Here is a 16068-nt window from a genome sequence, read left to right on the forward strand (position 1 = left end):
CTCGCTATCGCTGTAAGTACAGAGGAAACCAGAGTCCGCATTGGCCCCGGTGCTCCCTCAGAGCTCCTCGGAGGCTCTCAGCGTCTCCTCCTGTCCAGTGATGGCCAACGAGCGGCTCCGGGCTCTGGAGGAGGTGGAGAAGGAGATCGCGATGGTCCTGCAGTGTGCAGGTGAGGACCGTGAACGCACCACAGCCTATATGTGTTATAAAAGCAGCTCCTGAGGAGTTCATTGGTTACACTCAGCGCTGCTGTGTGTGACAGGATGTTTTTCTGTTGGTCTACAAAATCAAGTATGAGACAGCAAAGGAGGCAGATGGATTGTTCTTAGTTCTGTTCTGTCTGGATGTGAATTGAATCAGCTGATGCTCGGTGGTGTCATCTTCAGGAACCATCGTCCTGGAGCTCTCTAAGGACAAACACAACGCCAGCCTGTTGGACCGACAGCTGATCCAGTTCCAGAGCTCCGTCAACCGGGTGGAGAGCGAGCTGAGCGGACAGATCCGCTACCTCACCCAGGTCACACACACACACCCGCACACACAGGAATAAAAGATGAACCCCTGCAGCCCTAGTAATATATTCTCACACGATTAAAGAGTTAAAGTTTTTCTGTTCTGTCATTTTGATCGTACGGAAGCCGAGAATGACCATGGAATTTTCTTTTTCTTATGCAGCTATCGCCCTACAATGACTTATTATATCATTATCTTGATATAACAAAGATTGTTTGTCGTGATATCATTTCCCCTCGTTATCTTGACATAGTTTTCACGAGATAACAGGGCTTTTAAAAAAAGAAAAAAACATTAAATAAATAAAAAAATCAATGAAATCTTAAAAGAAAGAAAAAAATCAGGAATCAGGAATGGATCCAGGAAAATATTTATGGGGCAAGAGAGGGCAGTACATTTTTGAGTAGTGTAAGGGGAAAACAGACAGAAGAATTTAACTTCAGGTGGGTTGAATCGTAATTTATAAAGGCAATGGTTTAGATTTGGATTTAACAAAATCATACAGACAAAAATTCAGACGGTTTTAAAAAATGATTTAAAAAAAAAAACGTGTGATAACAGTAAAAACTCTGTGAAGAATTATCATTGGATTATGTATTAAACATTAGGTGTTCAAATAAAACTCAAGACTTTCTTTTATTGATTTGTTATGTTTTCAAAGGTCAGATCTGCTACATTAATGACGCATGTGGTTCTTATTTAGTTGCAGCTCTTAAGCCCGGTGGACCAGCTTTGGGACCTGTATGTTGTCTTCCTGTCTCTCGCTGTGTCTCTCTACCTCATCCTGGCAATGCTGTCCCTCTTCAACCTCTTTATCTCTCCGTTTTTCTCCTCCATCTCTTCTTCACTTTGTTTTTCTACTTCCACCTCCTCCTGTCCTGTCCTTCTATGTTGTCTCTGACACTTTTCTGCTCCCCCTTTTCTCTGTCCACCTGGTCTTGTCACTGGTCGTCTCCTCCGTCTACCTCCTCCCTTTATTCAGAATATATTTCTTTGGCCTTTCTCTTTGGTGAGAAAAAAACATCTAATATCTTTCCTCTTCAGTCATATAAGATGTAAAATAACTTTGTTATATTTTTTATTCAACAAAAAAAGGAGGTTGTATTAATAACAGTTGTTTACTGACCCACTTTCACTGACTGCATCTAACAGTGCAGTCAGTGAAAGTGTGGCAATAAACCTTGTTCAGTGAGATCATCTCAAAATTAGCATCACAACTCTTTTTAGGCCTTTGCCTTCACTATTCTTCCTTTTCTTGATGATAGTCTATTATTTTTACCTCAGGCTGACTGTGTTGCTCAGAACGCTACGTTTTCATGCAGTCAGTAACTCTTTCATATTTGGAATATTAGCAATAACCTATGTGTGCACGGCCATGTACGCACCAATAACCCTTTTTAAAAACCAGAACATGTTTATATTCTGATTTAAAAAAAAAACAGAAAATCCCCCCAAGTTACTCCTTTCCTAACCTGAATATTTGCTCATGTATACGCCTATCAGGATATCAGCATCCAAAGGAACATTCATTTGTGTTCTCTACATGTTCCGTTTGCAAGGAATCTTAGTCTTTTTAGTACAGAGTCCGGGGGGCTCTGGTGGAAACAGGTAGCATGGATGTGGATGGCCCAGCTCTGGCCCCTTTTCAGATTTCTTCGCCTTTCGACTTTGTTTATTGAGGATATTGACAAATGATATTGTCAAGTAGTGCAAATGAAAGCGGCTGCCACCTGCTGGGCTGTTTATTTTTCACGTTGCTGCTGCTGTTGCTATGGATACTAGAAGAAGTGGAAATGACTTGCATTGCGTCATGACATTCCCCATGTGGCGAGATTTCTATGTGTGGCGCTGTTTTGATTGGGATACCATGTAAACAGGAATAGCCCTGTTTGCTCTTGCATGTAAACGGGTTTCACAGGGGTGGAATATTCCTTTCCTCAAATCGATTGAGGTATCATGTATCCACTCAAATGGAAAGTTGTCAGGGTACGTTCTTTCAGTGCATGCTCAGATGTGACGTAAGACGCAACTAGAGACGTTCCTCAACTTTAAAAATGGCGGGGAGCTGTCAGCACTGGACTGCTTTGTAAAAGTTTGTTTTTGATTCAAACTTTGAACATCATTTCAAGACTAGACAGACAAAAAACTCGCAATACAGAGTATTGCAATACCGTGATTAACAAACTGTCGTTTTTCTGCGCATGCCCCATTGACTATTCTGTTTGATTATAGCGGCGCATGTAGACCAGAGATTGGAATATTCCTTTCCATGTATACTAGTGTTTTCAGAAAAGTCATTCTGAAAGATTCCATTCAGAAAGACGAAAACTCCTCATGTAACCGTGGCTACTGACTGCATGTAAACGTAGCCACTGTATCTTCTCTCTGCTGTGTTCAAATGAACACTGTCTCAGGTTGCTGGAGTGGGGGGAGGGGTAATGTCGCGTCATCTCATGCTGCATTCACCACAGTCTGTACTCCACAGATGTGTCCAGTGAGGCATAACTTTTCTTTGTGTAAAATTTTTCCAACCAGGGTGGTGAAACTGTGTTATAGGGTGCCACCCTATGCCACCCTGGTGGATCCGCCCCTGCCAGGAATAATGTTTAAGTGCTGAGCATGCACACACAGCAGGAGTCTCCAGTTTAAAAACTACCCCACATCATGTTCAGTCAGTGTGTGAATGTAGGAACACAGTGTGCTCTGCTCTCATTGGCTCCCTGGTTTAATGATGATGACAGTTTCTCTGATAATTACAGAAACAATACTCAATCGGTCAGAGTGCTCCTCTTTTTAATCTGTAATCCTCTGTCTCCTGCAGGTAGCCACAGGTCAGCCTCACGAAGGCTCCACCTACTCGGCGAGGAAGGACTGCCAGATGGCGCTGAACAGAGCTGAGTACGCCAAAGTCAAACTGGGGGAACTGGGGCGTACCTGTGAGCTGATGCTGGAGCAGCCGCAGCCACAGACATGAGAGACACAAGACTAGACCACAGATCTGAGCTCAGGTCACACTCCAAAAAGCCGGGAACCTTTTCCCACAGCCTGGGAACTTTCCACACAGCTCCTCTTCTTCTCGTCAGACTGTCAGAGACTCTCAGAGGACCTCTTTTTTCTTATTGCAGGTTGTTTTTCTGGTGACATCGTGGTCACATTCAGACCCTTTGAAGAGACTTGTATTGTAATAAACTATAAAGATGGTGTCACATGTTTCTGTGTTATTTATCGTCAGCACTTCGACTCCTCTATCAGATCTTTGATACTTAGACACTGATATTTTTCAACACCTGCTGTTTTATGTTTGAAAGACCAAAAAGGGTCAAAGTTTATGAATTAATTAATCAAAATTGAGCTGCTGCTCAGAAAGAAATAAAGGTGCAGCTACACAAGTCCAGAGAGAAGCATCAGGCTGTCATTGAACAAAGCTGCAGTTCTATGGACAACAAAAAACTCTGGGACTCTATGAAGATAATTACTAACATGAACCCAGAAAAAAACTGCTGATCACAATGAATGACTTTGATATGGCAAATGATCTTAATGACTTCTTCATGTCTGCTCATTTTGTGTGACGTAAAAAAAAAAACAGCATTAGAAGTCTTAAAGCAGCGCAGCTGTTTATTCCTCTTCTTTAAAATGATCTTTGTGTATGAAATAAAAGCAGAGATGGATCGTTTACACAGAATATAACATCAGTAAATAAGAAAGGAGTGTTTTTTTTCTGAAAGCAAAGATACAAAGAATTAAAAGACTTCCTGTGGTTGTATTTAATCCTCTGTCTGGTCCTGACTCAGAGGGTTTATTTCCTCATAGAAAGGTAGAGGAGCAGATTGAGTCAGAGTCTGATACCTGGACAGAGCTGACCTGATGTGGGTATAAAAATAGATTCCTCTGTTTGCAGCAGCATGTTTGATATCTTATATAGGATTTACTAAAACACTGTGACTCCTGAGGCCCCTGAGGCTCAGGTTCACACTTGTGAAGCGTCTTCTCTTCTCCTTCTTTGGTTTTCAGGATGAGTGTGTGCTTCACTCTGACTTTAGAGACTAAAAGAGCGGCTCGTCCTCCTCCTTTGACTCCGTCAACCTCAGGCGAGAGAAATCTTCAAACACCAGATCTTCAGCCTGAGAGGAGGTGCTGCAAGAAGAGAGACCATCAAATTGCCATAAGAGCTAGACTTCAGAAGTGCTTCAAAACATGAACCAACTTTAAGATTTGAATGATTTTATTGGCTGTCTGACCCAAACACGAGCTATACCTCAGATCCAAACCCTGACTGTGACATAGGGATGGGCGTTGATAAGATTTAATTGATACCAATGTCCTTATCATTTCTGCTTATCAATATGATTCTTTATTGATTCACTTATCAATTCCCCCAGTGAATTTTCTCTGTACAAAAAGTAGCTTTACAGGTTTTCTGTGTCAACAGCATTTTATTTAGTTTATAATTAAACTGATATTAAATTGGTCACTGGATCTGGATATCTCTGGACATAAATGAATAAAAACAATAAAAAATCACAAGCCACGTGTACTATTTTGTGATGTTATTGACTGAAGTAGGTCATCTGGTGTCTCCCAGAGGTTGTAACAATTGAGTTGTTTTGAACATTGAGCTTGCAGTAGTTATACTGAAGTCAGCCATGAGCCTGCACGAACGTACAATTTTCAGTGTTGTTTATAAAGAGTTACTGTGAAATGTTACTTTGATGAAAGTTGAAGTTTCGTTGAAAACCAAAGTTAAAACGATTTATGCTAACTGCTCACATATCAATGCAATTTACCATATACGTTAACATCAAGATAGCGCTATTTTGTCTATATCCTTTTTGGTACATTGGTAGATGTACATGTTAAATGTATTGAATAGGAATGCTGTTTGAAAGAATAATGTTTACTTCTTTCAGTTCTTTAGTAAAACTTCAAGCAGAAAATCCTGAATCAGAGTTTTCTTGGAAAAGTGTTACATAACTGCTAAGCTAAGATGGCTGGGGCGCAGGGTCGGCCCGCAGCATAGGCAGTAGGCTATAGGCAAAAGCTAGGGGTGCCGGCAATCATGGGGGCGCCAGAGCTGCTATCTTTTTTGTATAAAAGAATATCCGGACTTAAATTCAGTAGTGTTACAAAAGAATCCTGCAAAACATTACAATAATCTCAAAAAGGTCCTATTTTCCCTGAAGGGCACATGATCACAACATCAACACCGCTCCTCCTCACCTACTTTTGTGGACAAGATGGACAGGCAGTTTATGCTGCTTAAATGATACTGACCGACAGTGCGCTAAATAACAGGTATCATGTCAAAAAAGCCAAAGTCTTCAGGAGCCCAGGGTGACAGAGAAGAAGAGAGGAGGAGGAGAAACGCTAAATGACAGAGGTATGTGCGTAATGTTATTTAGAAGTTTCACTCTCAGTTATGCTAGCTTATCGGTTGGTAGTCACGTTTGACTGTGTGAGTCCTAACTTCTAATAAAGTTAACACCAGTGATTTTCACTACTTTTTAATCAGGTAAACAAACATTTTTATATGTGTAGATAAAAAAACAGGTATAGAATTACAGTTTTTCTTTTGTGAGGCAGCTATCATTAGAGTCCTGCTTCTTATTAACATCATTGTGCACTTAGTAAGCTAACATTCAGCTGATTTCAAATACAAATATTGTGATAAATAGTTTTGAAACATTTGCTTCATTATCAATAAATATTCACTACTACTACCTTGACTGATATATGTGACTAACTTGATTTCTTATTTATTGTATTTTGTTATAGGTTCCTGTGATATACATATTTTCAAATCTACAATTTGTATTCATAGATCTTTGTATTTCAGTTCCAGATCTTTTTTATTTATTTATCTAAATTTGATTTAAACGTTTATTTGCAGGTTTTTCTTTTATAAAAATAAAGTCACTAAAACGTAGAGCTGTATGATAGTTTTATTTAAGTATGTGAAAATTGTTATTGGTGCTGGAATACAAGGGGCACCAGATGATATTTTGCCTAGGGCACCAAATTGGTTAGGGCCGGCTCTACTGGGGCGAATAGATGACATAAAGTCTGGAAGTAAAGAATTTATAAGGGAATTGTTAAGCATAAAGGCTAAAGGCATCAATGGATTGAACCATTTCTTATCGATACAGGAACCAGTTTTTGTCACCCATCCCAACACACACACACACACACACACACACACACACACACACACACACACACACACACACACACACACACACACTAAAGGGTTACATTCATCCAAACACACACTTACTTCAGGCCTATCTCGATCAGGTTCATGTCCACACCACCTACAGCTTCAGGAACCACTGAGACCAGAAGACAACAGAGACGTTAAACACCGATCCTTCTTTGCCTTTGTGTGTGTGTGTGTGTGTGTGTGTGTGTGTGTGTGTGTGTGTGTGTGTGTGTGTGTGAGTGTGTGTGTCCTACCTGAATCTGGTTGTGAGCCTGGCTGGTCTGTAGGTTTAGGGTGCATCAGGATAAAAGGCAGCTCCACTGAAACATCCCTACACACACACACACACACACACACACACACACACACACACACACACACACACACACACACACACACACACACACACACACACACACACACACACACACACACACACACACACACACACACACACTTTTCTTTAACACACCTTTATGTGTGTTATGCTGATAGCGTTATGAGTGTAAATGTTTAGACTAGTGCTGTCAGGCGATTAAAAAAATTAATCTAATTAATTACAGGATTTGTAATTAATTAATCTAATTAATCGCATTTTAATCTCATATCTGCTTAAGGTCCCAAAATAAAGAATTTGAATTCCAGGACATTAAAATCACATTAAAAGACATTTAAAAATAAGGTGGGAATATATACAACACATTTTTAGGTACCATGAGGGATAAGGAACATATTAAAAAAGTGTTATGGTTCTATCTTTACAAAATCTACACAGTCCTGCACCTAAGATAAGCTGATTTGATTTTTAGGACGTTTTTTGCTTCTGTTCACATTTTTACTCGATGTGGACTCAATTTTCACTGCAATATGAACTTCTATCCTTCTATGAGGTCAGGAGAACCAGGGCTAAAGGCTAAAAACTGTGAGGAACTATGTACAAAACACTTTATTCAAGTCTTGGATCAAAGAAAAGTGAAGTATTCTCAGTTTAACATGCTCTGAACACACAAACTGTTGCTCATTGGTGCAGAGCAGCCCCAAGCTGAAACATGACACCAGGAAGATGGAAGCAAATTTTCAAAGAATTCTTTAGATTTAAATACAGGACTTGATTCGATCATTCAGGGCTTGTTTGATGCAGTAGACAGTGTGAAATTACCTGTTTTTTACAGAATTGAGCTAGAGCAAACGGTTGATTTTCTGTAGATTTTCAAAAAGGACGTGTGAATAAACGAGATGTGGACGGCAGTTCCCTTAAAGGATAATTTCGGTTTATACAGCTTTTACATTGTTTATAGAATGAAATAGAACAAAATACTCACCTAGAAGGTTTTCCTGATCCAAGCAGTGCTTCGGGAGATATTTAGATCCAAAATCTTGCAGCAGACGTCCGTATGATGGGATCCATCGGGGCATAGACAGCGCCGCTCCTTAAAACGGCATTAATCGTCCAAAAACTCATGTTTTTCACCAATATTCCATCATGGTCCGCTCCGAGATAGTCCTCTGCTGCAGTCTGTGTCACTCCAGACAGCGCTGTGCGGCTGTACTGACCTCTGAACTGATCTCTGAACTGACAAAGACTTTGTTTACGCTTGCCCCTCAAAGAAAGGAGTCAGTGCTCCAGAGAGTACTGCGCAGTTTTAGGAGCGGCGCTGTCTATGCCCCGATGGATCCCATCATACGGACGTCCGCTGCACGATTTTGGATCTAAATATCTCCTGAAACACTGCTTGGATCAGTTAAGCCTTCTGTGTGAGTATTTTGTTCTATTTCATTCTATAAACAATGCAAAAGCTGTACAAACCGAAATTATCCTTTAACAGCGCTCTTTCTTGCCCCCCCGGTTCAAAGCATGTTGCTAGATGTGATACATTCAGGGACCGTCGGAAATTTGAAAATCTGACGAGAACACCACTTTTTTCATGTAGAACAAACGGTTTGTAAATGCTAGACATTTGAAAAAAAGTGCGTCTATGAACGCCTCGCGGGTTTGGGATCCAGATTAATCTGCGTTAATATTTATGACGCGTTAATTTGCAGTGTAATTAATTAATCTAATTAACGCCTTAAAATGACAGCCCTAGTTTAGACTGGTTGCAGCAGATCATGAAACGACCTCATCAATCACTATCTTTGATGTTTGAACAGCTAGCAGACAGCTAGCAGCTCAGGCTGTCAGTCAAAGAGGCCCCGCCCCTTAATTCTCCCTCCCTTTAAACCTTCATCTGCTGTAAACAGATTCATTTCTGATGGACATTTAGCAGCGTGTGTTGATGTGTACAGAGTGTGTGTTTCTCACCCTCCCATTGAAACCACCAGTTTGACTTTGAGTCTGTAGGAAACGTGAACGCCCATCATCTCTTTACTGGCTCCTTCTTTGAGTCTGCAAACAAACACACACACACTCAGACAGAGTGTAGATTCAACTGTTTCAAAGTGGAAAAACTCTATGTGTGTGCTTGCCCCTACATGGTGCTGGAGGCCAGGTTTGTGTCCTCATGCTTTAACTTCCCGTCCAGAGCCAGGCCTCGCTTCTCTCTATTGGAGCCCAGCACTGGGGTCAGAGTATAGACCTGACAGGAGGTGGAGCTGGGAGACACCTGGTGCCTGGGGAGGAGGGGTCAAAGGTCAGGAGGGGAAGCAAGGTGTAAGAAGTACCATGTAATCACTGATGAACATGTTATATCCCCATGATCCTGTTCTGGTGATCTAGAAAGTCTCTGAAAGCTGCTGAATGAATAAACCTCTGTAAATATTGATGAGGTCAGTCAGGTTGTTTTGTAAGGAGCTCAGTGATTGGTGGATCTGTTAGCCTCAGCAACGTGGCCTCTGTGTGTACGAAGGTTTCATACTCACTCTGCCTCCAGTTGAGCCACAGCACACTTATACTGAGCCGCCGAGAACAAACATATATCTGCAAACTGACGCACTGTGAGAGACACAGACACACACACATGGATTATTTAACCCTAATCTGGCTCAGATTGTCATCCACAGGTAAAAGAGGACACACCTGGATGAAGAGCTTACCTGAGATCATCACCTTCTTCACTGTCTTAGAGGAGTTGTTGGTCACCTGGACGTTCACACTGATGGGCTCACCGTGGTAATACAGCTGCACACAGACAAACACTCAGCTCTCTGTGTGTGTCTGTGAAAGAGTGTGCATCAAGAGTGTGTGTGTGTGTTTTACCTCTTTATCCAGCGAAGCCTCCAGGTGCAGCGACCTGTCTGACATCAGGAAGCTGCGGCTCGTCTCCGCCGACGGCTGAGGACCAGATTTCTCTGGAGCAAACTGGACCTTCCTGATGACCAGCTGGACTGAGTTCCTGCTCACACACACACACACACACACACACACACACACACACACACACACACACACACACACACACAAGCAGAAAAGGTAAGTTTGTGCACAGGTATCAGATGGCGTGTTTATGTTTTGATCTCAGGTGTGTGTGTGTATGTGTGTGTGTTTGTGTGTGTGTGACCTCTGGTGGATCTTCTCCTCAGCAGTCTTGGCACAGAAGGCTCTCAGCTCGTAGTCAACCCCACAGGCTTTCCCAGAGTCCTCTGGGCCTGGCTGCAGAGTCACTGAGCAGGGCAGGCTCTGAGGAATCTGACACACACACACACACACACACACACACACACACACACACACACAAGAAAACCCCATTGTCTCCAGGTTGTTAGACTAAAGCTCTGTAAAGAGTCACACTTTATATGTGTGTGAGTGTGTGTGTGTGTTACCTTAAAGGTAAAGGTGTATGCGTGCTCTCCCAACTTCTTCAGCAGCCTTTCCTGCAGCCGGCTCAGGGGGGTCTTGGTCTCCTTCAGAGGGGGGACAAGCTGCAGGGTTTTGACATACAGGTCCTTCCTGAAGGACAGTCCCAGAACATCCAGGTCCTCCCGGCCATAACGAAACACACACGCCAGAGTGACAAACACTGTGGGATGGAGGGGACAGGTTTGAATCAGGTCATTAGTCAGGTTGTCCATGTCTGTCTGAGTCACCTCACCTTTACGATCCTTCAGATACTCCGGGTCCACCAGCACCACCCCATCTGTAAAACACAAACACATGATCAGGACTAGGGATGCACGATATTATCGGCACAATATCGGTATCGGCTGATAAAAGCTTAAAAACACGTTTATCGGTATTAGCAGATATGAAAATTTCTGTCGATATGCACAGCCGGTGCTATTCAGTTAGGATTATTATTATTTCCAATTGAAAAATAAGCTCCTTAAATAAAATGTAGCACTTCATTTATTTGCACTGCAGAGCTCTGTGTCTGTCACCAGGTTGTTACAGCAGCTCTAAAATAATCAAATGCAACTTGGTTATGTTTAAAAATGTATTGTACATTTAAAGTTCATGTGATCTAAAGAAATTATTTTTCTGTATTTCAATACTGAATGTCTTGAGTTTGAAAAAATAATAGACTTAGCTTTCTTTACAGTGAAAAAAACAAACAAACTTGTGATTATCGGTATCGGTATCGGCCAAAAGGGGTTTCGATATATCGGCATATTGGATATCGGCAAAAATCCAATATCGTGCATCCCTAATCAGGACCACGTCTGGTCTTTAAGAAGTTTATCTAAACACAACACAAAGTCTACAGAACTACATGTCCCATGATGCTTTGCTTATCAGAGTGTTAGAATGAGATTAATATCAGCCCTACAGGTCTGCAGGTGGGGACAGGGTTTTAATGAAGCTCAGTCTCTGGATCAACCTGCGCAGTTCCTGGCCCTGATCACAGTCAGGTGAACTCAGGTGTCAGTGTGTTCAGGCTCACCTACAGGATCCACATGGTCCAGGTGATCCACAAAGTCCCTCTTCCCCAGGTAGACTGTGAGCTTAGGGGCGAAGAGTTGTAAAACAGCCAATCAGACGTGACAGAGAAACAACAACAAAAAACGAGGAAAAGACAACAAGGGAGAAACAACGAGAAAAAGACAACCAGGAAAACACAAGAAAGAAATTATGAGGAAAAGACGAGAAGGAAGAAATAACTAGGTAATGACAAGAAGAAGAAGACATCAAGGTAATGACTTCAAGAAAAGATGAGGAAAGACAACATGGTAAAGACAATGGGGAAAAGTCAACAAGGAAATAAAAATGAGGTGAACAATGCTTACTTTCGAGTTTGGACTGGACTTCTTAAAAACCCTGCAGAGAGACATAGAGAGAGAGAGAAAAGTACCAGGAGCTTTGAGTGATAAATCAGTCCAGTGTGGTCCTGTAGCTGTTGGTGAGGAGGCTAGAGGCTGCCTCATCCTGACTCGATCAAAGCGAGGTTGACTTCAGCTCTTCATACAAGGTGGGCCAGAAAGATTTACCCATCGTATATCTCTATCTTGTTTGCTTAGCTTTTGTCCTAGAAACTTAAAATTTTGGATAGTTTCTCTTTAAAGGCATAGCTTTTGATGTACCTGAGTTCATTTTTTTACTCCTAATGATTGTCGAGTATGGCATTGAAGGGTAAGCGTGACCAGATTGTGGCCTTGAAGGAGGCTGGACTGACAACAAATCATGAAAAAGGTGAACGTTTGTCGTAAGACTGTCTACAATGTCATGAAATGATACAAAGAGACTGGCAATACCACCAGCAAGCCAATCTCTGGAAGAAAATGTTCAGTCCAGACCAAAAGAGTTGTTAAGATGGTGAGGAAGAGAATCCAAATGAATCCTCGCAGGAGCATGAGGGCAACAGCTAAGGAAGTGAACATCTCAAGAACTTCACTGAGAAGAATTGTCAAACAGGATCTTGGACAGAAAGTACTAAAAATGCAACACAGACGACTGAGTTCAGTCGCTTTTAAGAAAAAACGGCTTGACATGGGGAAAATGATGCAGCAGGAGATCCAGAGTGCCGCAGACAAAGTCCTGGTTTGGTCTGATGAGAAGATCTTCTCAGAGGGTGTGAAAGTGAACAGCCAGGTGTACCTTCAAATGCTTGAAGAAAAAGTGTTACCTTGGTGAACCTATGCGTTTGGAAACCAGTTTGTCTTCACACAACATGGTGCACCAGCTCACACATCTAATGTCACACAGGCCTGGTGCAAGCAGCACTTTCCTGGCTTCTGGGACAAGATCATGTGGCCTCCGTCAAGTCCGGACATCAATCCAATAGACTTTGCGATCTGGTCTATCCTGGAGAGAGAGGTCTCAAGAGTCTCTCACAGCAGTGTCACTGCTTTGAAGACAGCTCTGATGAAGTCACGGTCAAAACTTGATGCAGAGACAGTGCGGTGCTCATGCCAGGCAGTGCCAGGTCGTCTCCAGACTATGATAAAGACAAAGGGCGGCCATATTGAGATGTAAATCTTTTTGGTGACAGAGAATAAAGTATAGAAACTGTGTTCAATGTTTGTTATGTTTGTCTGCAAGCATTTTTGGATAGTGCAGAAAAAACGATGGGGAAATCTTTCTGGCCCACCTGCTATCCGTTGGCTGCTGCTGCTGATGGGACTCAACACTCTGAATCAGAAACTAACGGTCTGACATCATAGAGACTACATCCCTCTTACAGACAGATGAAATCATCTTCCCCATGACTGTAACCCTGCATCTCAGCTCTACTCACGTGACCCCACAAACATGGCCTCCACATGTGCTAAGAACTACAAACACTGAATGTGATCACATGACCTCCACAAAAACATGTCCATGTAGGGCTGTTTCACAGAGATCAGCCAAGAGGAGTGTGAGCGTGGGAACCGAAGAGCTCACAGACAGCATCATAATTCCTTTGTGTGCGCATGAGCACACACACACTAACAGATCACTGAACTAAAGGAACTAAAGGTCAGCCTGAATATAAACTTTCTCTGAGTAAAACTAAACAGATGTGTGTGATGCTCTTGTGACTTTAAGATGAGCTGCAGAGATGAGTGTGTGCTCTGGTCCAAACAGGAAGTGAGTGTTCCTGGAAATGTGACCTCTGGTCTACGTCTCTTGTGTCTGTACCAGGAACCACTCAGAGAGCCCGTGGAGTCAGCAGACGGTCCATGTTCTGATCCATGGTTCTGCACAGCCCTGCTCGTCTCTGTGCAGGAATGTGCACACGTTTACAAAAACAGGATCAGAAAGCACATCCTGACCATCCTTAGAGAAACCTCGACTTCCTGTCAACCCTTCAAACTGAAGGAAAAAACATGCAGAGAGTCAGCAGAGTGGAGCTGCTGAGGTCAGCAATGAGGACAGGAAACACCCCGTCAAAATAAATGTTTGGACTGTGATAAGGAGGCTGCAGAGTTTAAAATTGACAGTATGAGTCTGAGCTGTTCAAAGCGTTTGTCAGGAGACTTTCAGATCATCAGAGTGAGGTACAGCAGGTTAAAGAGGAGAAAAATCATTCAATCTGGTTTAAACAGGTCAGATACATTAGAGACAATAAATAAAGACATGCCCCCTGGTGGCTGAGCAAGCAGAGAGTGGATGAGATTAAAACTGATGGAGCTTTGGTCTCTGCATCAATGTGTGGATGTGATGTTAAAGCTTTTTGAGTGATCAGCAGAGACTGATAGGGGTGGGCGTATCAATCTAAATACCGATAGTATCGATACCAAGATGACATACTAGCATGATGACATCGATACTGCAGTTCCTCTTGTGTTGTCTAGCAATTTACTTTACCTTCCTCCATCTGCCGCTTCTCTGTGCAAATAGGAGGTACCTTTTAGTTATTTTGCACTTGTGATTTTTTTTCCTAAAACAATTGTGGTGGTAGAATACTTATTTTATTTCTTTTATACAGTTAAAATTTTGTTCTATTGTTGGGTTTAGTAAATAAAAAGCTTTTTTATTGCTTAAAATCCTTGTGCTGTGTTTTAGCATAATCATAATCATAATCAACCAACTCAAGGCAAAATCACAAAATTATTCAATGATCATTACATTTCATGTAAAAAGTATCAGTATCAGTATCAGTATCAGTATCAGTATCGGCGATACTAGCCCTGAATTTACTTTGTATCATATCGATACCAAAATTGCCAGTGTCACCTCTAGAGATTGAGCTCTATAGCTGGGTTATTCAGCAGTTATTATGAATTAAAAGAGCAGCAAAAAAAAAAATTTGATAAAAAAAAAACAAACTCAAAAATCTGACCCAAAACTGAAGCCTAAAGATTTAGAGCTCCCCCTGCTGACTGTCTGCAGTAAAGCACCTTTTCTCCATGTAAACAGCTGGGACATGGGTCAAACTGTTAAATCTCAAACATGTTTCTGTCATTAGTTCTTATCAGCTGATTTATGTCAGTGTTTATTTTACATACAGTTAACTCTGGATTTGTTATTCAATGATGCAAAAAGAGGGGGTGCGACATGATTGACAGCTGGGTCAACGTATGAGGTTCCTCTGCACTGTGAGCTCCAGATTATCAGAGCAGAGGAGGAACTGTGAGAGGAAACTAACAAACACCAACACAATAGACCCCTCCGTGTTTGCTATACCAGAACCTCCCACAAAGGAAGACTCTTCAAATCCTCTTTTCAAACATGTTTTAAAAACATATCAGAGAGCAACGTCTCAGCTCACGGATATCGAAAGGAGGTTCAATCCAGTAAAAACACTGATTTTAAGATTTTGAAATCCTAACACTTATGTCCCCTCTCTGTTCCTGTACTGTCGTTCATAGAGCTAAAGTCTGTCAGAAACAGCCAGGATATGAACTCAGAGGGAAGTAAGGCTGACCCTATGAGCAAACGGACCTGACCTGCTTCATTTCTACCAGTTTCGGTCAGACGATGTCTGAAGCTGTTGCTCTGATTCCTCACAGCAGGAAGTTACGACAGACCCCAGACCTGATTTTAAGGAGGTGTACTCTTTTCCTAACTAGAGGACACACGACTACAAAGCTCTGCTGTCAGAGCATCCATCATTTACAGTATTCACATCACCAACACGATCAGCAGGGAGAGAGGACATCTCCTCTATCTGATCCCTGACAGTCCATCTTACCTGGTTCCTGTTTTGTCCCCCATCTCCTGAGTCCAGTCTCAGCACGAGTTGACGGAACTCTGGAGTTTTTAGTCCGCCCGCGGTCCGTGCTGGTGCAGATCCCCGCTGGTCTGCGTGAATCTCTGGGATCACCAGCCTGTTTCCTGTTTGGGGGACAAACTCCGCCCGTTCAGTGGCAAACACCCCCCCCCCCCCCCCCCCCCCCCCCCAGCTTTGGTGAGTCAGACCCAGACCATCAAACCGCTGAAACCAGTGATTTTAATACCAACACAGCCTGCATTAATTTAATTTAACTAATCTTTGGGGAAAATATAAAAGAACACGTATAGAATGATAAAATGTAGTTTCATCTCACGAAATCCAACCTC

At 42.2% G+C, this 16068-nt stretch overlaps 2 protein-coding genes across 2 annotated transcripts; one reads left to right on the forward strand and one right to left on the reverse strand.

Moving 5' to 3' along the window:
• The first annotated feature begins 35 nt into the window (after positions 1-35).
• med11 (mediator complex subunit 11) lies at positions 36-4166 on the forward strand. Its single transcript, XM_074662271.1, has 3 exons — positions 36-170; positions 388-518; positions 3336-4166. Exons 1-3 carry the CDS (start codon positions 101-103, stop codon positions 3486-3488), a joined length of 354 nt encoding a protein of 117 aa, XP_074518372.1. The 5' UTR covers positions 36-100; the 3' UTR covers positions 3489-4166.
• arrb2b (arrestin, beta 2b) lies at positions 4143-15847 on the reverse strand. The gene is made up of 14 exons (XM_074662267.1): positions 15701-15847; positions 11874-11904; positions 11531-11591; positions 10742-10786; positions 10473-10669; positions 10211-10338; positions 9910-10045; positions 9747-9831; positions 9573-9645; positions 9186-9323; positions 9016-9099; positions 6968-7044; positions 6789-6843; positions 4143-4651 (listed from the first exon to the last, which is right to left on the reverse strand). The coding sequence occupies exons 1-14, from the start codon at positions 15721-15723 to the stop codon at positions 4561-4563; spliced, it is 1224 nt and encodes a 407-aa protein (XP_074518368.1). The 5' UTR covers positions 15724-15847; the 3' UTR covers positions 4143-4560.
• Positions 15848-16068: the final 221 nt, after the last annotated feature.

Source organism: Halichoeres trimaculatus, unplaced genomic scaffold (assembly GCF_033239565.1).
Source record: "Halichoeres trimaculatus isolate MK-OKI-2021-1 unplaced genomic scaffold, fHalTri1.1 fHalTri1_scaffold_22, whole genome shotgun sequence".
In the NCBI taxonomy this organism is placed as follows: domain Eukaryota; kingdom Metazoa; phylum Chordata; class Actinopteri; order Labriformes; family Labridae; genus Halichoeres; species Halichoeres trimaculatus.